This window comes from Grammomys surdaster, unplaced genomic scaffold (genome assembly GCF_004785775.1).
Source record: "Grammomys surdaster isolate TR1022 unplaced genomic scaffold, NIH_TR_1.0 100, whole genome shotgun sequence".
In the NCBI taxonomy this organism is placed as follows: Eukaryota; Metazoa; Chordata; class Mammalia; order Rodentia; family Muridae; genus Grammomys; species Grammomys surdaster.
In genome coordinates this window covers 3,311,612-3,332,336 of record NW_021604579.1, presented here as the reverse complement: position 1 = coordinate 3,332,336, position 20,725 = coordinate 3,311,612, and the positions used below count along the sequence as shown (strand labels likewise).

General features: G+C 52.2%; 2 protein-coding genes and 2 long non-coding RNA genes across 4 annotated transcripts in view; 2 read left to right on the top strand and 2 right to left on the bottom strand.

Annotated features, from left to right (window-relative positions):
* Nucleotides 1-492: 492 nt before the first annotated feature.
* Nucleotides 493-2,284, bottom strand: LOC114639334. Its single transcript, XR_003713994.1, has 2 exons — nt 2,018-2,284; nt 493-1,852 (listed from the first exon to the last, which is right to left on the bottom strand). It is a non-coding gene; the product is annotated as an uncharacterized LOC114639334 (long non-coding RNA).
* An 832-nt stretch (nt 2,285-3,116) lies between these two features.
* LOC114638833 lies at nt 3,117-5,046 on the top strand. The gene is made up of 3 exons (XR_003713924.1): nt 3,117-3,196; nt 3,840-4,019; nt 4,943-5,046. It is a non-coding gene; the product is annotated as an uncharacterized LOC114638833 (long non-coding RNA).
* A 9-nt stretch (nt 5,047-5,055) lies between these two features.
* Nucleotides 5,056-7,720, top strand: Hyi (hydroxypyruvate isomerase (putative)). Its single transcript, XM_028787404.1, has 8 exons — nt 5,056-5,282; nt 5,358-5,469; nt 6,580-6,694; nt 6,853-6,931; nt 7,018-7,067; nt 7,167-7,236; nt 7,338-7,472; nt 7,560-7,720. The coding sequence occupies exons 1-8, from the start codon at nt 5,084-5,086 to the stop codon at nt 7,631-7,633; spliced, it is 834 nt and encodes a 277-aa protein (XP_028643237.1). The 5' UTR covers nt 5,056-5,083; the 3' UTR covers nt 7,634-7,720.
* Szt2 (SZT2 subunit of KICSTOR complex) overlaps nt 7,716-20,725 on the bottom strand; it is a 45,030-nt gene continuing 32,020 nt past the window's right edge. Inside the window, exons 49-72 of the mRNA XM_028787395.1 lie at nt 20,517-20,601; nt 20,198-20,362; nt 19,949-20,116; nt 19,431-19,564; nt 18,631-18,797; nt 18,415-18,512; nt 18,195-18,327; nt 17,874-18,004; nt 17,668-17,768; nt 17,419-17,595; nt 16,980-17,247; nt 16,798-16,877; nt 16,589-16,714; nt 16,287-16,486; nt 14,262-14,352; nt 14,021-14,101; nt 13,865-13,939; nt 11,173-11,386; nt 10,684-10,837; nt 10,409-10,531; nt 9,897-10,302; nt 9,678-9,794; nt 8,598-8,666; nt 7,716-8,455 (exon numbers count right to left, since the gene is read on the bottom strand). Coding sequence (XP_028643228.1) covers nt 8,312-8,455; nt 8,598-8,666; nt 9,678-9,794; nt 9,897-10,302; nt 10,409-10,531; nt 10,684-10,837; nt 11,173-11,386; nt 13,865-13,939; nt 14,021-14,101; nt 14,262-14,352; nt 16,287-16,486; nt 16,589-16,714; nt 16,798-16,877; nt 16,980-17,247; nt 17,419-17,595; nt 17,668-17,768; nt 17,874-18,004; nt 18,195-18,327; nt 18,415-18,512; nt 18,631-18,797; nt 19,431-19,564; nt 19,949-20,116; nt 20,198-20,362; nt 20,517-20,601 — 3,507 coding nt within the window. The 3' untranslated portion in view covers nt 7,716-8,311. The remainder of the gene's footprint in view (nt 8,456-8,597; nt 8,667-9,677; nt 9,795-9,896; nt 10,303-10,408; nt 10,532-10,683; nt 10,838-11,172; nt 11,387-13,864; nt 13,940-14,020; nt 14,102-14,261; nt 14,353-16,286; nt 16,487-16,588; nt 16,715-16,797; nt 16,878-16,979; nt 17,248-17,418; nt 17,596-17,667; nt 17,769-17,873; nt 18,005-18,194; nt 18,328-18,414; nt 18,513-18,630; nt 18,798-19,430; nt 19,565-19,948; nt 20,117-20,197; nt 20,363-20,516; nt 20,602-20,725) is intronic.

Here is a 20,725-nt window from a genome sequence, read left to right as displayed (position 1 = left end):
CCAGGTGTCTGTCACAAGGATAAAACGACTGACATGGAACTTCAGCATGTGGAGGGGTGGGAGAGATGTGTTCAGTCACCATAACTGTAGACATCAGAGTTTCTAACACGTAGTTTTTTTCTGCAGGGCACTTTACAACCTGGCAGCAGGTTTGCCTCGGAGCCAGTGAGTAAGAAGCCCAAGACAGAAGCACGGCTTTCTCATAAGCTACTCTCAGAGGTATCTGCCACCATCCTAGTTTTTTGGAAGCAAGTCACATATTCAAATGGTAAGGGGTCTCTGGGTCTCTGGATGCCAGTAGGCATAGACCATGATGTAGGATGCTCCCCATGGCATCTGAGCAGTAACTATCTGACAGTTGCTGTGGCCCAAGCTGTACGAATAGTGCAAGGAAGCCGAGTCTGTAGCAAAGCTTTGAGATGATGAGGCTCTCACGATGAGAATGTTAGCATAGAATGTGCTAGCAGGTGGTAGGCACATACACAGAAGGTCTTAAAGTTCTGTTTTTATTAAATATGAAACTGATACACAAAATTGGTGCCTACAAAACATATGTAAGCGATAAAGAAGCGTGACATAATTAGCGTACATGGCTGTCCCACCCAGTTTAAGGGAAGGGATGTCGGTGACTTCTCAGATCTCCAGTAGCTTCTGCTTCTCTCCCCTCCAGACACAATCATGTTTTGTGATTGCTATTCACGACATTAAAAAAAAAAAAAACAGATGCTGTATCTCTTCATGTGTTGGTGGTTTCCCCGCCTTTGTATAAATGGAGGCAGGGCTGGTGATAAGGCTTAGTGGGTAAGAGGCTTGCCACACAAGCCGGGACCTAAGTTTGAACCCAGGATCCCACCACAGAAGAGACTGTTTCCTGGTATCCATGTCCTGTTCCAGTGAGTCTAACACCACAGGCACACATACTCGCGAGTGTTGGGTTGTAGTGTGCATAGGTTTTGTTGGGTTGATGTGTGAGTACCGCCTCTGTCTTGTCATATGGCTACTAGGGCCTCTTATGGGGACAGAGGCATGGGAATTTGACTGTGCTCACTCCACTGGTGCTGTTTGAAGCCTCAGGACTCTGCTTGGGGTGGGAGAGCACAGTCTGAGGTCCTGCAGGGAGCCAGAGCTCTTGGGTTGGGGGTCCCCGTGCCAAAAGGCGGATGGGGAACAGTGATTCTCAGGTCCTTGGGCTCTCAGGTACTGCTGGGGTGCTGCAGAAGAGCTGAGACCGAAGAGGAGAGGGGGAAGGATGAGTTCCAGCTGTGTGCTGCAGGTATGAGAGTCGTGGTCACAGCAACTAGCTTGGCTGGGTCATGGCTGGCTCGGCTTGCTTGCTTGTGTTGCTTGGCTTCCATGGCTGAGAATGTAGAGAGGTCTGTTGCTTGGTAGTTGAAAACCTTCTCCACTGTTCCCCATAGCAGGTCCCAAGGAAGAGAAATAGGCTATGGTCTTAAGATATCTATTGTCATGGCGGAAAATGGATGAAAACTCTACCCCTATATTTTCAGGGCAGGCCAGAGGTTAAATACCTTTTGTAAGGAGGAAGATCTGAGAAGGAATGTTTAATTGGTTATGCCCCTCTGGTCTTTAGGTATCTCATTAATATGGAGATCTGTCTTGAGGCTCTGTGGCCTGTAGTCACGCCCTCTACCTGTGGAGGGGCTCCTATGTGACTGAACGGCACAGATTTATGGAGGTCTGTGATCTCGTGTCATGAGCCTAGAGTCTGGGAACGTGGTGTAATACCTGCTGTCCCTGGCAGGGAACCCTTCGGGGTCTCTGGCAATTTCCAACCAGTGCTCGACCAGAAACCAGGCTGTCCTTTCACGCTTCTACACACGTGCACACCTTCCTGTTGACACATACATATAAATCAGACAAAAATTTTGACAAAATAAAAATGGCAGCACACTATAGATATTATGTTTCTGCGATTTTTAAAATACCATCACCTTAATGTTTTCAATTTGAGCCAAATTCACATTGCTCCAGTACAAGGGGAAACTCAGTTTCTCACCTGAGCCGTCAGTCAGCTTTGTCTTCCCCTCTCTGTGCGACACCGTGCAGCAATGCTCCAGCTCATCCCTGTGTGTCTCTGTGGGCGTTTGGCCCGTGTTAGCCTTTTGCTGGGTAAACCGTGTTGCTATGAATATCATGAGGCTTATTCCTGCCACACTTGTGCAGATGTTTCTTCAGGGACTACCCCTGGATGAGGAACTGCTGGATCCAGGGCACATCGGTTTTGAGAGATCATGCCAAATTGTTTTCCAAAGTAGTTAGAGTGATTTACGTTCGCACCAGCACCGAGGGAGCTTGCCAGTTGTTCTAAATCCTATCGGCTATTTGCTACTGACTTTCATTTTGGCCGATCTGGAATGTACCCGATGGATCTCACTGAGGATTTCACTTGTATAGAACACAGGACTGCAGACGGTTTCAACACTGCACAGGCGGAGGCTCTCATGCGACCAGATGAGACTCTGGATTCTACCTTTCACCTTTCGCTGTCGTCCATTGACTAATCCAGACTGTTGATACCATAAAGAAACATTACTCCTGTGCCAATTCCCTGTAAAAATGAAAACGCAAAGAGTGGAAACTTGGCATAATAATTTCATAGGATGCCTGTGTCACAAAGTGCTAGAAACTACAGTTGACACAAGTTATGAACGAAGAAAATACTCTGTAGGCTGGGGTGTAGCTTGGTGAAAAGCATGTGTTCCATGTACAGGGGTCTGGGTTCCATCCTTAGTATGGAAAAGGGGGAAATTGTTTTCACGGACGTTGTGTCTTGTTTGTATTTATCTTTATTGAAAGTCGTAAGGGACTGGAGAGGAATTGCAAGTCATGTCCACCTAGCGCATAAAACTCTCTCTGCTGCCATAAAGGAATACGAAGAGGGTGTGGATCACTGTGGGTTTGAATGTTTAGTTCCTGATTCAGAACTCGGGAGGTGCTGGTGCAGCTAGGATTTATTTAGAATTACCTTGGTACAGGTGAGAGATTTACAGCAAAAAGCTAATAAAGATGTCTTCCCTCGGGTGTCACTCTGGACTGTAAACCTGTGACTGATTAACAAGCTAAACTTAGTTAAGAGGCCACAACCCAATTGGACTCTAGCCAAGAGACATGCTCCAAACAAGCCAAAGGTCCAAGAGAAAATTCAACTGCAAATGGGCAAGAAGTCAGGTGACAGGTGAGCTGGTGGGTCTGAGGCAAGCATGTGACTTAAGGATGGGTGAGCCTGCACCTGAGTGTCTGAGGAAGCTGGATGTCTTGAGATGACAGACAGCTGAGCAGAAAAGTGGAAGTTGGCTGGGGGCATCTGGAGCGCTTTGAGAGTAGGTTATGATATCAACCTGTAAATGGCTGAGAGCTAAAACTTGAGGGTAGAGTTCAGTCTCACCTGGTCTTGTGACAGATAGCATTTGCCAGTGTACTTTGAGACATTCAGAGTCCTGTGTACCTTACAAGTGATGAATTCTACTTATGGAAGGGTGTGGTACAAATTTACATTTTAAAGCTTCTTTCTTTTCTTTTGTTTTCTTATTTGTTTGTTTGGTTTGGCTTTTTGAGACAGGGTTCCTTTGTGTAGTCTTGGCTGTCCTAGAACTAGTTTTGTAGACCAGACTGGCCTCAAACTCATAAATATCTGCCTGCCTTGGGGGTGCTGGGATTAAAAGCTTGTGCCACCATGGCCCAGCTTCCTTCCTTTCTTTTTCTCAGACAAGGTCTTGCTACATTCCTCAGGCTGGCCTTAAACTCACAGTGACCCTGTCTCAGTCTCCTACGTATTTAGGATTAGAGGTGTATACGATCCTTATAAATGTACCTTTCAGAAAACACTGTATCATTGCTATCAAGAATCTAAAGAGAGCAGGAGACCGTCCCCCAGCACTGCCTGCTCTTCCGGAGGACCCAAGTCTAGTTCCCAGCACCTACAGGGCTAGTTCCAGGAGATCCGATGCCCTCTTCTGGCCTCCATCGGCACTGCACGAGTGTGGTGCCCTGACATACAAGTAGGTAAAAGAAATATCCATACACATAAAAAAAGAAAAGAAAAAAAATTTTTAAGCCTGTTTCTTCTTTTGGAATATATTCTATGTATTTTTGAAATCTGTGTTTTTGTAAGTGAAAGGATATTTGCTCAAATTTGTTTCAAAGAACACGGGAGGCTTTACAGGTGAGATAAGTACTTAGCTATGAAGCAGCTGGCGGGGACAGGGGTGGGGAGTGGGGGGTGGGGATTCCGGGTCCTTCTGTTACACTCTTCTGTCCACAGACCTAGTCGTCTGACAAAACTAAGCCAATCTTGATTGGCCAGGTTGGCTGCCCTTGGGTATCCTCCAATGACCCCATCAGTGGAGGCGTAGACCGACACGCCCCCAGCTGCTTAGCACAGTTACCCTGGTACAGCAGTTTCTTTTATGGACAAACATCCAGGACTGGCAAGCACTGTGATGGACATCATTTTTTAAAAAGGGGAATCTAAGAAAACGGTGCAGAGATGGGGATCCAGAGGTGTTTTAATGTGCTCCTTCGGCGCGCGTGCGCGTACACACCAGCCACAGCGATATGATAATTATGGGTTGTCTAAGTGTGCAGTGCAACAATAAGCAGCGATTGGCATGACTTTGAAGAGTATTGAAGAACACGGGGGGAATGCTAATAGGTCGTCATTTGAAAAAAAGATAGGCCATAAAACTTTATACGACACGATCCGAATTTTCTGAGGGAAAAAAAAATGCTCGCTTAGTGTTTAGTCTGTAAGGGAAAATCAATGGGCGGGCGGTGTGAGAGCCGCTGGCATAAAGATCCGAGTGTGGCGGAGGTAGGCCTATAATCCCACATAGGGAGGTTGGCGCAGGAGGATGGCGGCTGTAGTCCTGGTCCAGCATACGCGCGAGACTCAAATAAAGCTTTTTTTTTTTTTTTTTTACAGTTACCTCCTTTTCACCAGGCAATTCCTTCGCAGGTCAACCTCCCTTTATTTGAACTGGGCTGGGGCGGCCTCGCTCCGCCCCTCGCCGCTGGCCTTACTTCCTGACCCGAGGCCGCGCCCTCGTCGCCGCCTTCCGCCGGCATGGCTCCGCTCCGCTTCTCGGCCAATGTCTCCTGGCTGTTCCCGGAGCTCCCCGGGCTCCCCGAGCGGCTACACGCCGCGGGCCGTGCTGGCTTCGAAGCGGCCGAGGTGGCCTGGCCATACGCCGAGCCTCCCCAGGCGCTGGCGAGCGCGGCGCGGGCCGCAGGACTGCGGCTGGTGCTCATCAACACGCCGCGGGGTGCGCGCCCGGGGTGGGGGAGCCGCAAGGGCTGCGGAGAGCCAAACCCACACTTAACGCTGGTTCTCTCCACAGGAGACCATGAGAAGGGGGAGATGGGGCTGGGGGCCGTCCCCGGGAGACAGGCGGCCTTCCGAGAGGGGCTGGAGCAGGCTGTGCTGTACGCCAAGGCTCTGGGCTGCCCCAGGTACCCTGCCCTGCCCTTCCTTGACCACAGGACCCAGTCAGGAGCTGTGAGAGAGACACCGCTGTGGGCTAGGGCCTTTTGCAGTCTGGTTTTGGTATTTCATCTGTTAGTGTTATTCCGTATGCCACGCTGCTGTCATGCTCTTATCATACCGGGATCCTGTGCTGGGAGCCGGGGTCTGGTTAGGGAGCTAATAAGTTGGAGAAAGCAGGGGGCAGGGGTGGAGGTGTGGTAGGGCGAGAACCTACCCTACTAGAAGAAAGCTGTTTGCAGATAGTGATGCAAGAACTGAATCTGGCAGGCCCACACATCCACTTTATAGGGGGAGGTAAGCTATTCAGGAGGCTGTGGCCCTGGCAGGAGGGTTGTTGTGTCCAGCTGAGTTAATGAGGCTGGAGGTGGTAAATACCGAGTTCCAGGGGGATTTAATACCTGCTGGCAGTTGGGAACAGAGACAAGAAGTGGACAGATGTGGGAGGAGCCCTTTCCAGCCTCCAGCATGGTTCTAGGAGGATCTCCTCCTGGATCCCTCCTGGCAACTGTGGCAAGAGGCTCACTGCTGAGCAGCACAGGGAGAGGAAGCAGGGTTAAGCAACACAGACTCTCTGAAAGGACAAGGGTCAAAGTCATTTTAAAAGGTGAGCCTCAGGGCTGGAAAGATGGTTCAGCAGTTAAGAGCACTTGTTGCTCTTACAGAAGATCTAGATTGGGTTGCCAGTATCTTCATGGCAACTCAACCATCTATACATCCTGTAACAGGGCATCCAATGTCTTCTGACCCTAAGGGCACCAGGCACACATGGTACACATATATACACAAAGGTAAAACACAAATACATTTTAAAAATCTGGAAAACAAAATTTAAAATCCTCAAGCATGACTATGGGCTGAGAAGGAACTAGGGAAGGGAGGAGTTAAGAGTACAGGAGTAAGTGATGGGCGAGGCCCGGGTGGGTTGACTGGAAGAAGGACTTTCCTTGGGCTGACGCAGAAGTGCAGGAGGCTGCTGGGATGCCTGAGGGAGACTGGGTGAGGTTGGGATAGTTAGAGGGCATCTAAAAAGAGATGCACAGAGAGGCATGAACCCTTCCCTACCACCCTCTCCATAGGATCCATCTGATGGCTGGTCGAGTACCCCAAGGGGCCAACCGAGCTGTAGTCAAGGGGGACATGGAGACAGTTTTTGTGGAGAACTTGAGGCACGCAGCTGGGGTTCTGGCTCAGGTAAGAGGTGGAAGCATACCTAATGTATTGGGGAGAGGGGAGGTACACAGTGGGGACAGAGTAGGTAACGTACAAAGAGGACAGATGAGGTCACTGCCCAGTGACAGACCAGGACAGATGTGGGGAGGAGCCCTTGACAGCCTCTAACATGGTTCTAGGAGAACCTCGTGGGACTGCTGGAGCCCATCAACACCCGTCTCACAGACCCCCAGTATTTCCTGGACACGCCCCAGCAGGGTAGGAATGTAGTCCTATGCCACCTTCTAGTCCTCTTTGATCCGCATATTCCAGTCTCATGGCTGTCTCCCTGCCTTTCCCCCTAGCGGCAGCCATCTTGCAGAAGGTTGGGAGACCCAATCTGCAATTGCAAATGGTGAGTGAGAGATGAGTGTTTTTCAGGAGGCCATGTCTTCCAGTCTGAGAAGAACTGCGGAGGACGCTTGAGGGTTCTGACTGACATTCTCCTCCCCAGGACATATTCCACTGGCAGATCATGGATGGGAATCTGACAGGAAACATCAGGGAGTTCCTGCCCATCGTAGGTGAGGGCTACCCTCCCCAGCTCCCTCCTGGTCTGATGTTCTTTATGTTTGCCATCTTTTCCACCTTTTGCTGTCCCATGCCTCTCCCCGTCTGTCCCTAGGGCATGTGCAAGTGGCACAGGTCCCAGACCGAGGGGAGCCAGGTAGCTCTGGAGAACTGGACTTTACTTACCTGTTCCAGCTGCTAGAAGATGAAGGCTACCAAGGATTTGTGGGCTGCGAGTATCGGCCTCGAGGTGAAGGGGACACTGGAGGGACAGATTTTGGACAGGGGTTGTTCTTTCCCTATAGGTTAAGATGGCATTGCCTCTGTTTTACTGCAGGAGACACAGTGGAGGGTCTGAGTTGGCTACGTTCATACTGGGACAGATGGGGTCACCCACGGACTGGCCAGTAAGGTTCTACACAGCACCTGCATGCTGTTCTGGGGCAGTGGCTAGTGTCCTGATGTGCTTCCTCTGAATTAAAATCACACTGAACATTTTCCTATGTGTATATTACAGGGGTAGGGGACACATAGTGTCTAATGCTTCAATGTCTCTGGGTTAATTCCCTCCCACTGAGAAGGGACACACGGCTCAAGCTGAAATCCTCCAGTTGGTGGCAGGGTTGCTGTGGACACAGGAGAGCTTTTGAGCCCTCCTTAACCACTGATGAGGAACCAAAGGTCCAATGGGGACAGGAGGAGGTAAAGCTGGTCACAGGTGCTTGGCAGGCAGAGTCACGATCAGAACCAGGTCTTGTCTCAATGGTCATGTCCAGCACTGATGGCCAAGTGACAGGGCTCTTTGAGGTGAGAGCTTGTCAGATTACGTGACGTTCCCTGGCACTCTACCAGGAGTGCAGAAGGAGCCATCCTCTTCTGCACAGGCCCAGGGACCTGAGGCGAGGCCAGGCTGTTCAGCAGCAAGGTCCCTGTTGCCAGGCTGTAGCAGCAGTCCCCCCAGACATACAGTCCTCTGGTGTCACTTTGTGTCTGAGTTCACCCTGGGGTTCATAAGTGTCAGCCTGTCCTGCCTCAAGTGGGCAAGCTTATAGATCCATAATTCAGGCAACAAGTCAGTGGTCCACTTTCTCAGAGGAGGCGGGTCCAGAGGGTGAAACAGGCTGTGTTGATGACAGACTCCAAGTGGTGGTAGGTAGAGACCAGCTGGGCAGGAGGGCTCTCGCTGTCCTGGGGCTGCACTGGGAAGGGCTCTCGGAAAACCACCGTCAGAGACTGTAGGGAAATGACAAATGAAGTGGTGAGAAGGCCATGGAAAGGACAGAGGCTGAGTGCAGAGGATGGCAGCCCAACCTTAGAAGGCTGAGGTGGGGTACTGGGGTATGGCCTCCATTAAACCCCTGCCCTCTGTTCTCACCGTCTTTCCCAAGTGTGAGTCCAGAAACACTAAGACAAAACAGTCGGTGAACTTCTGATTCAGCACAACCTGAAGCAACAGAAGGAGGAGTGCCAGGTGTGAGTCCTCCTGGAAGGCTTCTTATGGAGGCAAGAGGGTGAGGCCTCCTTCTGTCACTATGCCTGATCTTATCTGCAAACCTGGCTCACTCAGGATGGTGTTGCCACACTGGGCCTCAACCTGTCTGTCAGAACCTTCTAGAGGTCATGATAGGGAAGCCAATCAGTGAAGAGCAGTTCTAGACCCTTGGTGCTACCCTTCCAGCCAGTTCTAGGTCTCCTCCTGCCTCCTGATGTCAGCTGCCCCCTAGCACTCAGTCCTGGGATCCACCCCTGGGTGATTTCTCCTCAGGACTTCTGTACCATCTACTAACATGGCCATGGTCTACATCTCTCTCCATCCCAGATGTCCACATACCTCACGGGCCACAGACTCAATGTGCCCCAAGCACTCATCCCTCCTCTGAGCCATCCCAGCTTCAGTGCTCCATCGCCGGTAGGTGCTTCAATGCCCCTCTGCCTGCCCCACTGCAGCCCTGGCTTCTCTGGATGACTGGGGGCATGCTAGAGATAAACCTTGTGCCAGGCTCACTGCCAGGTTCACAACACCTACTCTCCCATTCAAAGTCTTCTCGAATCCTCTCCATAAGCACAGCTGTACCATCCTTAGCCTCTAGTTTCTCACTCACACTCATCACCCACCGCTGGAGCTGTCTCTTGCCCTGTCCTTCAGCTGTCCCTTCACACCAGGGTGCACAGGCCTTCTAGGGATATTGCTGAGACACAGATCCTGAGTTAGCAGTGGAGGGTGAGCATGTGTGTTACAGTGGCCTGAGTGCCACACTTGGAGTAGGCATGCCAGGTGCCAGCAATCATGTACCCAGGCTCCCTACCCAGTGCCCAAAGGTTTCAGTGGCTGTCGGTGTGGTCTAACAATGTAAAGCAGGGCTTGTTTGTTAAGACTGCACTCGATGAGTGGCTCTGTTATGTCAGGTGAGGATTTCTGTTGATCTTCCTTTCAAAGTGGGCCAATGGGACTCACCAGGTACTGGGTTCCCAAGTCTGGGCTCTGAAAGTGGCGGCAGCTCTGGGGGAACCGGCTCAGGAGAACCTTGATGAGGCTCTGGTACCAGGAGACCGTCATGGAGAGGAAACAGTCCTGGGGAGGGTTCTCAGAGTCACCCAAGATGCTATCCCTCCAGCCCAGCCACCTGTGGCACTGCTGGACGCAATGCTGGGCCTGTGGAGTCAGGTCTCTTACCAGTTGGGGGTCAATGTCCGCAATAGACTTGGCATGCACCGCCTCTAAGAGCTCCTCCAGCTCCGCCAGGGCCAGGCGCCCTCCTAGCCGTAGCCGGTCAGGCCCTGCTGGCTCCAGCAAGAAGAGGCGCTTCCAGAGGGTATCTCGCCGGCAGTGCCCACCAGCCAACCTAACCAGCTGAGCCAGCCGTGCCCGGGCCATACCCACTTCTGCCGCCAGTGGTGGAAACAGAGGAGCTGGCCCCGGAGCCAGCATCATGCCCGAGGCCTCCCCAGGGCTACCAACCAAGCTCCCAGGAGCCTCTGGCTCAAGGGGAAGCCGGGATGGCTTCCGGAATCTGCGCATGTCAGCAGTGAGTCTTGGGAAAAGTTCTCGTTGGCTGGTGAGCACCACAAAGAACTGAAGCCTGGGGAGCAGAAGGAGCAGGAGAGTGGGAGAGTGTCACAGCAATGGACTTAGGGGTAGGAATAGAGAATCTGAGAAATGGGTACATTCAAGGTAAGAGTTCTGACCTTAGCACATGTCGCTCAGCTTCTCCTTGCTCCTCAAAGGGTGCAGCAGAGTGACAGACAAGCAGAGACACATCAAAGTCATCCTGATGCCGAAGTCCTTCCGAGTCCAGATAGGAGCCAGAGCTATGCAGTTGGGGTGGGAGAGATGCCACCTCTGAGGCTCAACTGAAACCAGACCCACCCTCTGTGCCCTAGAAAACCTACATCTCCCGACTCTCAAGTGCAGTCCCCCTTCTGCCCTCCCAGGAGGAGCTGGAAGCTGCTCCTTGCCTTACCTGTGCCATGCTGACACTAGAGCATATTCATTATGTTCGGGGCCACCGGGCCGGGCCATTCGCAGTGGCTTCATGTGGTAAGAACTGGCGTGGTCAGCCACATAGTTGTACAGCTGGTGGGCAGCGATGAGTGGAGTGGGGAGCTCCAGTGTCCCTATGCAGCAAGTTACAGGAAAAACAGACACAGTCTGCGACAAGCAACCTGAGCTGCTGGAGCAGGGGATGGGAATACTGAGGCTTTGCTTTCCTGGGGAGCCCCCCCCCCCAACCCCTGTGGAATGTTGCTGTGATGGGATAAAATGCTCAGAGCTGAGGGTAGGATGACACAGGACCCTAATTCCACGATGACACCAACCGTGAGAAACCTGGAGACAGTCAAAGACTGAAAGCAGGAACATGGTACAGGGAAATGAGTGATTCACAGTCTTGGCAGACCAAGCCGTGTGGGTATTCTATTGTAGTCTCCCTGGCTTGCCCTTGGGCACTGACCTTGGTAAATGTGATTACGGCCAAAGTGCGGTCCATCAGGGTGATGGGCCAGGAAATGCTGCAGGAAGGTGGTGAGGTGGTAGCCATGCCGCAGGACCAGGTGGGCACCAAGCACATGCTGGTGCACGAGGCGCAAGTGGAAGTCATAGCTGAAGGAGTGTACATGCATCAGATCACGAACCTTGTCGCACTCCTCTGTGAACAGCAGGGACAGCTGGGGAGGAACAGCAGGAGGCAAGGTTCGGGTGTGGTGGGAGCACAGGCTGCACAAGCCATACTTTAATCTTCCTGGACAGAGAGAAGCTTGGCACTGCTGGCTGCTGCTGTGGGCCCGGCAGAACTCCCTCAGCCAGCACAGCTTCCATGGGGAACCTTCCTCTTACACTCTGTAATACCGTGCTGGACCTCCTGGGGCCATTTGGGTAGTTAAGTCTTGTAACTATTGCATTTGAGTCTGACATAGATGCTCTACCATGTATTTACCAGTGGCCATTGAAAGTGCAGGGAAACAGACACAATGCCTTGCCTTCAAGAAGCTTACATTCTAGTAGCTGGATACAGGATGACAGACAGTCCAGGGATGATGGACATTCCAGTGATGACGGACAGGACAGGCATGATGGACAGTCCAGAGATGATGGACAGTCCAGGGGTGCTGGACAGTCCAGAGACATTGGACAGTCCATGGATGATGGACAGTACAGGGGTGATGGACAGTACAGAAATGACAGACAGTCCAGGGACAATGGACAGTCCATGGATGATGGACAGTACAGAAATGACGGACAGTCCAGGGACGATGGACAGTACAGGGGTGACTGACAGGACAGGGGTGATGGACAGGACAGGGGATGAATGAGGAATTACAAAGCTACTAGAAAATACGGAATCAGAAAATCCGGTGGGAGTCATCTGCCATGAGAAAGCTCTCACCTGCCTTTCCCGAGGACAGTACTCCGGCCTGTACTACATACTTGTGTGCCCTTTGCCTTTGACCCTGATCTGCCTGACATGGAGCATAACTCCCACTATTCACTGTAAAGCTTCCTACAGAACACCAGGGCCAGGCCAGGGCGGGCCGCCTTTGAGTCTGTGTGGCTACCTGGCTGAATGAACTGACGGTAGAAGGGAAAGAGAGAGAGAGGCAGAGATAAGGAATATGCCCTACTCTGTGCCCTTCTCTTGAGATGGTACTCCACCAACAGTGTTGACAACAGTGTGTGTGGTACTCGAGTGGCAGGCTCCATCTGGGCACTCCAGGAGTATCAGGAGTTGGTAGAAAAGCAAACCAACACCAGAAGGAGACAGGCTAGCTACATGGCCTTGGTAAACCAGTCTTTCTGGCATTAGCTTCCTCATCCACCTTAGAGAAAATGCACATCTCAGTCAGGGGCAGTGTGATGAGGGAAAACAGACGGGTGAGATCAGTGTCTCAGAAACCTAGGTTTCCCCCAAGTCTGCCACTGACGAGCTTTGTGTTGCAGGGTAAAATTTCTGTGACCTCCAGACTCATCATCTGGCTAGAACTAAACTGCTCTCTCCTCTCAGTACATACGAGGGCCATTTAATGAACGATGGCATCCTAAAGCAGTTTAGACACTTGAGCCGCATGTAAATCCCAGCAGCGGGAGACGGAGACAGGAGGAAAAGGAGTGGAAAGTCACTTTTGGCTACAAAGTGAGTCCAGGATAGCCGGGGCTATCTCAGATCTATCTCAGAAACTAAACTAAGGAGAAGCCTGTGCAGGGCTAGAGACTTAGAGAAGGAGAGACAGAGAAAGCCTAGGCAAACCCTGGAAATCAGGTAACAGGAAGTCAAAGGAAGCTGGGAGGAAGCACTCCAATCTCACAGAACAGTGTGAGTGAGGACGGCCCACCTACACACAGCTCCCTTTTGAGTACTCTGGTCCAGGTAGGTTCCTGCACAAGAAGCCATGATGCTTTTCAGGGTTGTTATTATCCTGTGGCAAACTGTGACCATGTATGTATGCTCAATGTTCAAAGCAAAGGCAACAATCTGGGGCTAGGTTTGAATCATCCAGGTATGGCAGTTACCTGGATGGAGAGGAGTTACCTCAATGGAGAGGAGGTGGTTGTGATGGCACTGGGTCCCACTGGATCCTTGATCTTTCAGAGGTGTATGTAAGCTTACAAGGTATAGGCCCTATTGTAACACTTGTGGCAACTTGAGAAGCCAAACCAAGCAAGCCAGGGCTTCTTCAGGTTGCTGACCTTTCTTGCTTCTTAACCAACCACACACCTCTGAGTGCTTGGCCCTCCAGGGGATCAAGGGCCTGCCTTGAGGCCAGCTGACAAGGACACAATAATGAGCAAGCACCACTGTGGGTGACTACGCAGACAATGCCAACTGCCCCAATTGCATCAGAGCAGGTCTTGCATGGCACTGACCTGGTGTGTCACATTGTAATGGCACTGTGCTATGTGTAATGGCATAGTGTGCTGGCAGGGCGGGGCCCAGCTCTGTATTGGCTTGCCTTAGTGCTACAGCTGAATGTAGCTTTGGGCCTCCCAGGGTCAGACGCAACAACAGTCCAGGCAGCACCTGACTCGTCACTAGGCTATGGTGCCCACTACAAGGGTCATGAAACCATAGTGCCCACCACACAATGGGGAGGCAATGGCTGTGTCTAAGCTCTCTGTCTACTCCATACTACCCTGTCCTCACTACATACCTGAGAGTTGACAGCTTGTCCCATTGGGATTCGGGAGCATTCCAAAGCAAACTGTTTGACACAGAAGTAACAGCCCTGCAGAGAGGGTAAGCTGAGGTGAGGACAGTGAGAGGTGGGTGGGCAGAGCTCCCCACACCCACCCCTTCCCCTTCTCACCTGGAATGTCAGCTCCATGAGGATGATGCCCCCAGGCAGTGCCCGCTGCAGGTGGTAGGTGGCGACCGGAGTGCTGGCGCTCTGAAGAAAGGAAAAGAGACGTGTGCTGGGATTCACTGGCTTTAGTAATGAGAACCTAGGACCAGCAGGTCAGCATATGAGTCAGGGTTGATGGCTTTGGGTATGGAGGGGATATCACTCAGAGCACTGCTCACTGCGCCATCATGTGATAAAGAGTTACCTTCGGGCTCCCCTCAGCCTTGGCTTTGGGGCAGGAGAAGGAGCCTCGGCCCTCTGTTCCAAGGATAGCCATAGCCCGTAGCCGGCTGGTGCTGTAGAGAAGGAAGAGAGACAAAAGGCTGAATGAGGCAGGCCAGGGGCTAAAGGGCTCTGGCCCAGGCCATTTCCAATGGCCTTGCTTTACAGGCAAGAGTCAGGCCTGAGGATGGGTTTGCTCAGGGTTCCCCAGGAAGCATGGCTGGGGCTGGAGTCCGGGTCTAGCCTGCAGGGCAGCTGCTACTGTCTGGTAAGTAAGCTGTGTTCAGGGGTGGGTGTAGGGGTGGCAATAGACCAGGCATTATTCACTGTTGCCTGGGAGAGAAGAGGTCTGCAGAGGGGAGGGAGATGAGGCATGCCTGAAATTTTACTAGGAGATGCTAGATGTCCTGTGAGGATAGTTCTCTAAGAGGGAAAAACAGGTTTCTTTTAACTGGGGGATGACAGCTCCACTGTTCTTTTTCTCTAAATTGTTTTACTTATGTGTTTGTACGTGTATTTTGTGAGGGTGACATGTCTGCATTCATGTGTGAAGGCAGAAGGGGGCATCATGTCCCCGAGAGCTGGAGTGTAATTAATCTGATGTGGTACCAGGAACTGAGTCAGGGTCCTGTGGAAGGCAGCAGCTACTCTTAACCACTGAGCCATCTCTCCAGCCCCTTCTAGTTCTTAACTCAGAACCAAGGAGGATGAGAAGCAGGGAAGGACTTTCAGAAGCCTGAAAGGGCTGGTGAGTCCAATGTGCTCCATGAAAGAGCTGCAACGCCAGGCTCATGCTGGTGGGTGGTAACTGGAGCACCAATGCTTAAAGGAGGGAAAGCAGGGCACATGTTGGGGGCTCACCGGCCTTGAACCAGTGTGTGTGGGGTCCTTTAGGTTCCTGACCTTAATGATGTCTGACGGGATCAGAAAACTCAGTACACCAATCACAACACTTGCAATCCAGTTCTATCTACCACTGCAGTGGGTACCACTCCAGGTCACGGAAGTAGCTTTCAGATAGAAGAAATGTTCCATTTAACCCTCAGGGGAAGTGCTATTTGACTCAGAGATCACTAAAACTGGTGAGGATAGAATGCTTGACTTTAAATGTATAGAAAACATAATATTTAAGAATTGGTGTCACTTTTCCTCATTGGCCATCTGAAGGCAGGAAAGATCATACTAGTTGGCTGTACTGAAGTCACTCACGTAAGTACCCTTAGTTTTCTCACACTTCCTGTATCTGCTCAAACTCCATGGTCTGAACTGGAAATACCAGCTCAATGTATGTGGTCAGTGTTTCTGTCAGCACGCAAGCTAAGGCTAAGCACCCTTGAATGGACTATCAAGGTCTGCACAGTAAAAAGAGGTCATGTTAGTCTTTGTACACAAATAGAGAGAGAGAGAAATAAGAGAGAGGGGGGAGGGGGGAGAAAAAAAGAGAGGGGGGGAGGGGAGGGAGAGAGAAGGTTGGGGAGGGAGAATATGTAATCAAAGAATACAGACTCTGAACCTGGCCCAAGACAAGAAAGGTTGTTGCTGAATTGCCGGGCTTAGGGTTGACGGCATGTGGAGACAGAGAGCTAGCCTCTTCCAGGACTCAGGTGGTCGGGGATAGCCAGAGAGCTGAGTAGGACTAGGAACAGACTGTGGTCAGGGGTACAAGTGGGATCAAGGTGAAGAGGTCAACACAAAGACCAAGACAGGAGTCAACAAGACCCAAACTTGAAAGTTTAGGAGCGTGAGTGAGATCTGCATGTCTGGATCTATGCAGGCGTGTAAACAGATGAGGTGTGAGTGGGCATGAGCTTGGTAAGAACATACTGTCTGTGTGTGCGCTCGTGAGTTCTGCAAACCGCATAAGGTCTGTAGGACATGGAGGGGGGCTACATGAAGAAAAGTGCCTAAGATCTTCATACACGTGTGCCAGTGTACCTAAGCGGTCAGAGCTGGAGCCACATGGAGACAGGAAGGCTGTGGGGCGGTAGAGGAGGAGGAGTGGACTTGCCTGCGGGCAGGAGAGGGGGGCCGGAGTGGCACCAGCACAAAGCCAATGCTCTGCAGATACTGCACGTATTGCTGCAGGAAGGCCAAGCTCAGCTCCTTCAGCCACGGCTCTTCTCGGGCTCCTGGAGGAGGCACATCCAAGGATTCGCAGCCTGTGGGAACCTCTCGGCCTCCAGACCCTGACTCAGGGCGCAGTCGTCGCTGCAGAAGTGGAAACTAAGGCTCGTTATCTAATGACAACCCTGTAAGGATGCAGTACAGGCTACTGCTGGATACAGGCCTTTGAGAACACTTGAGCCTCACCTGCCCTTCAGAGGGTGCAGAAGTCTCTGGGGGTCCATGCAGCCAGGCAGCTGGGTCAAAGAGCAGAGCTGTCGCACAGTAATGTACCAAGCGGGATGACTGCTTCAGGGTCTCCAACTCCCCAGCCTGGACACAGGGCAGTAAGCTCTGGAACAGTGGTCAAGGGAGAGCCAGAGATCTTTGTGCAGGATGCAGAGGGGGCTACTCACACTGATGGGCATGCTGGCTGGTGCAGAACGCTGCTGCCAGGTTACAAACAGGTTCTCCATCTTCATCTGGCGCTCCAGCTCTGCGGGTGGGAGGCATCAGTAGTAGCCTTCGCAGCTAGCTTCCTCTCTGTCACGGTCCTCACAGAATTTTCCCTCCCCACTGCCTGGCCCACATTCCTCACCTTTTCGCTCTGTCATCTTGATTTCTAGGAACTGCTGCCCATGGTAGGTCACAGGATCAGGAGGTCTGGGCGCGGGACCACCTGTGGAGCTGGGGCGAGCAGCCGTGATGTCCCTCAGGGCTTCATCAAAGGGAAATGTGTCCAAGGAGAGGGGGCCTCCACCACGAGAGGACCCACTCAGCCGGCCCTGTTCGCGACTCAGTGGAGGGCTTGCACTCCGGATGAGGGTCTCCACTTCCATGGTTGGCAGCAGGAATGGGTTTGGCTCCTGAGAGGGATGGGGATCACGCCAGGCTCAAGCCCTTTGACCTTGAACCCTTCGTTCCACATTGGGGCTTCCTCTCCTGCCATTTCTGTTCTGAGCCTGTCTCCCTTTCCTTGTCTCCTTAGCTGGCCGCTCAGTGGCCAGCACTATGAGCAGGAGCTAAGCAGTAGATACCTTTCCATCTCGCATGGGAAAGTCCAACTGGCCACAGTGGTGGAAGAGGCCGAGCTTCTGGCTGAGCAGGCAGGAGATGAGGTGGGCTCGTGCATTCTGCCACTGGACAAGGCGGATCAGAGCTCGGCCCAATGCTGCACCCAGGTCTGGAGCCCAGTTATAAGTCAGCAGTTGTAGCTGGAGATCAGGGGTCAGGGTCAGGGAGGTCACAGAACTCCTCCCCAGCCCAGCCCTTGTCCCCACACTTACCTTCTTGTCTGTAACCTCTAGCAGCAAGAGCCTTTGCCGGGGAGCACTTCGCCCCGGGCTTCCGTCTCCTCCTGACTCAAAGCGCTGCACAGCTTTGGCAGCTACAGGGAGGGGAAGGGGACATTGTGGGCAGAGACCCAGATCCCATCTTCTCCCTGCAGGGTCAGCGAATTCCCAGTGGTCACTGGAACCCACCATCTCCTCACCCTGCTGGGTTGGTCTCCTCCACTGTGCGAAGTTCCTTCCCAGAAGAAGGAGGTGCCGCTCCGCTGCTGGGCGGGGGGCCGGGCCCAGCTGCCCCGGGGAACAAGGGTTGAAGACATCTGGCTCGGAACCTCTGTTGGGAGGAAGGCATGGCTAGAAAGGCAACAATTCCTGGCCCCATTTTCTGGTCCTTCCTGCACTTCCTGAGCCTTGTGCCCACCTCTCCTAGCCCAGCCCCTACTGGCTTAGCTTCCTGTAGTTGCCCACTTTTAAGACTCTGGGAAAGGCCAGAGTCTTTCAATTCTCCAGGATCTCAAACTCACAAATGCTGCTCAAAGATACGGACACTGGTGTCTCCAGCCATTGAGATGACCAGAGTGGTGAACTCTGACAGGATGGATGGAAGGAGGAACCGAGATACCATGTGGGTGGAGCTCCTGGACACTGAGGCACAACCTGGAAGACAGAGAAGTCACTGCAGAGCCACAGCATGGAAAGCAGGCAAGGACTGAGGGAGGAAGGGGTGAGGGTCAAGGCTCTCACCAATCTGAACCATGAATCCCATCCAGCGCTGAATGACACGAGCAAACACAGGGTGGAGAGTCCCCACCTCACCCTCCTCTAGCTGTGTTGTCCGGCGTCTAAAGACAGAGTAGGAGTTAGAACTCTACACTCACAGGACACACACAGCTAGCAAGGACCCACCAGGGACTTACACGTGGACATGCCCTCCAACACGACACCATACCACATAGATACCTTTGTCTCTGGGCTCCAGAATCTGGGCCTGGTGCCCGCTCAGATCCACCTGGAGTCCGAACATTCTCGGTTTTATGACGTCTCCGACCTCGGGTATCTTCTGGCCGATCCAGGACAATATCATCAGTTGTTTTGGGGGAACCCAAATCTCCAGCTTCTGTCTTACTCTAGCAACAATGCAGGAAATGAGGAAGGGCTATTAGGAAGAGGAGAGGAGAGATGGAAGCTCTGGGGAGCAGAAATGAGCCTCGAGGGGTTAGAGGCCTGCTTCAGGCCCTGACAACTCAGTCCTGGAGGCTAACTACCCAGCCCCAGGCAGGTTACTAAATTTCCTGATCCTTATCTTCCTCGTGGGTAAAGTGCTATTGTTTAGAGGGCTCTCATTTAGAAACATGGAATTGAAGGCAGTTGGCAAGCTGGGACTCTCTCTATCAGCAGTTGTCTCGACCTGTTGTGGGGTGTGTGTCAAATAACCCTTCACAGGGGTCACCTAAAGACCATCGGAAAACACAGATATTTACATTATGATTCATAACAGTAGCACAATTACAGTTATAAAGTAACAACAAAAATAACTGTATAGTTGAGGGTCATCAGAGCATGAAGAACTATAAAGGGTCATAGCACTAGGAAGGTTGAGAACCACTGCTTTATAGCAAGGAGAGCTTGTTAAGTTTTACAAATTTCTACCCAAAGGACAGAGCAGTTTTATCTGAAAAGACACAGGAAAAGGTTGTAGGGGGAGAGGGCTGGGAGGTAGGCAAGTCGACAGAAGCTACTTCACCACTTCCTTCCATTACCAGCATATCCCAGAAGCTGCGGCGGCCAGCTTTGCTAGGTGGAGTCACAGGTTCCCCAGAGCCAGGGGTAGAGGGAAAGGTGCTGGCTCGGCAGGCAGGGCTTTTGGTTTCCAATGGCCCACTCTTAAGACTCCCTGTGGACACCAAACATTGCAGGCTCCCATCATGGATTCCCTTGACAGAAGAGCTCACCCCAAACCTGGCACAAGTGTCAACACCTACTCTGCTAATGGGTGTATGAAACTTGACCATACACAGCTGCACATGCTTGTCAGTTGAGTTCTGAGGCTATCCCCTCTTCAGATGTATGTGCTGGGGGCGGAGGCAGTTGAATATGTACACGTCTGTTATTGCCTCCTCTTGATGTAAGATGATGGCAGCTGAATGAATATTTCTGATGGGGCACCCTGCTTCTACCCATGAACCTCATGTGTGCACCCCTGCCCAGCACATGATCCTGCCTTGACTGCTGACTTTCACTGGACCCAGGATAGGAGCTGAGCTCTTGGTTTGCATACCTGGAGGGACGTCTTCTGTGCACAGTGAGGCTGGGAGCAGCCGCAGCTCCATGACTGCGTCAGCCAGGGCCTGGCGGGCCGCTGCCCGGAGCTTCTCCTCCAGTTGTACTATGCTAATGTTCCCCTTTTCCCATACATCCAGTCGGAGCCGTGGGGACCCATCCTGAGCTGGAGGGGAAAATGGAGGTCACCTGTGGTTGCCATCTACACAGCACTGATGGAACTCTCCAGCCCAACAGGTTGTCTTACCTGAAGAACTGTCCAATGTGTTTGGGCAGCGAATGACCTGAGTCAGTTGCTCAAACTCTTCCTCTCGTAGTGGGTCTGGGGGTCCCAGGGAAGGGGGGGGCCACGATGCCAGTGACATAGAGGCTCCTCCTTCTTCTACAAAGGCTAGAGTGATGCAGGCAACCCCTGTGTAGAAATCCATAGGAAGGCTCAGACTTAGCGCTTGCACACAGCCCCCCTCCCAGACCCTCCTCACCAACAAGGCTCTCTAGCCCGAAGGTAAAAAGAAGCCTTTGTTGCACCTGGGGTAGTGCCCACAGGCCTAAGCTCTGCAATTTACCTTTGCCACCAGTGCCCTGTCCACCAGGTTTATTATACAAGTAGATGTCCAAGTCGGGGAAGCCACCCTGTGCTGGGAGCGGATGCTGGAGAGAGAACAGCCATGAGCACCAAGACACAGGGCAACAGGTAGGAGGGTATAGGTGTGCATGGGGCTCAGAAGACATGGGCAAGGGTGTGCACGGGCTCATGGACACAGCCACAGATGCA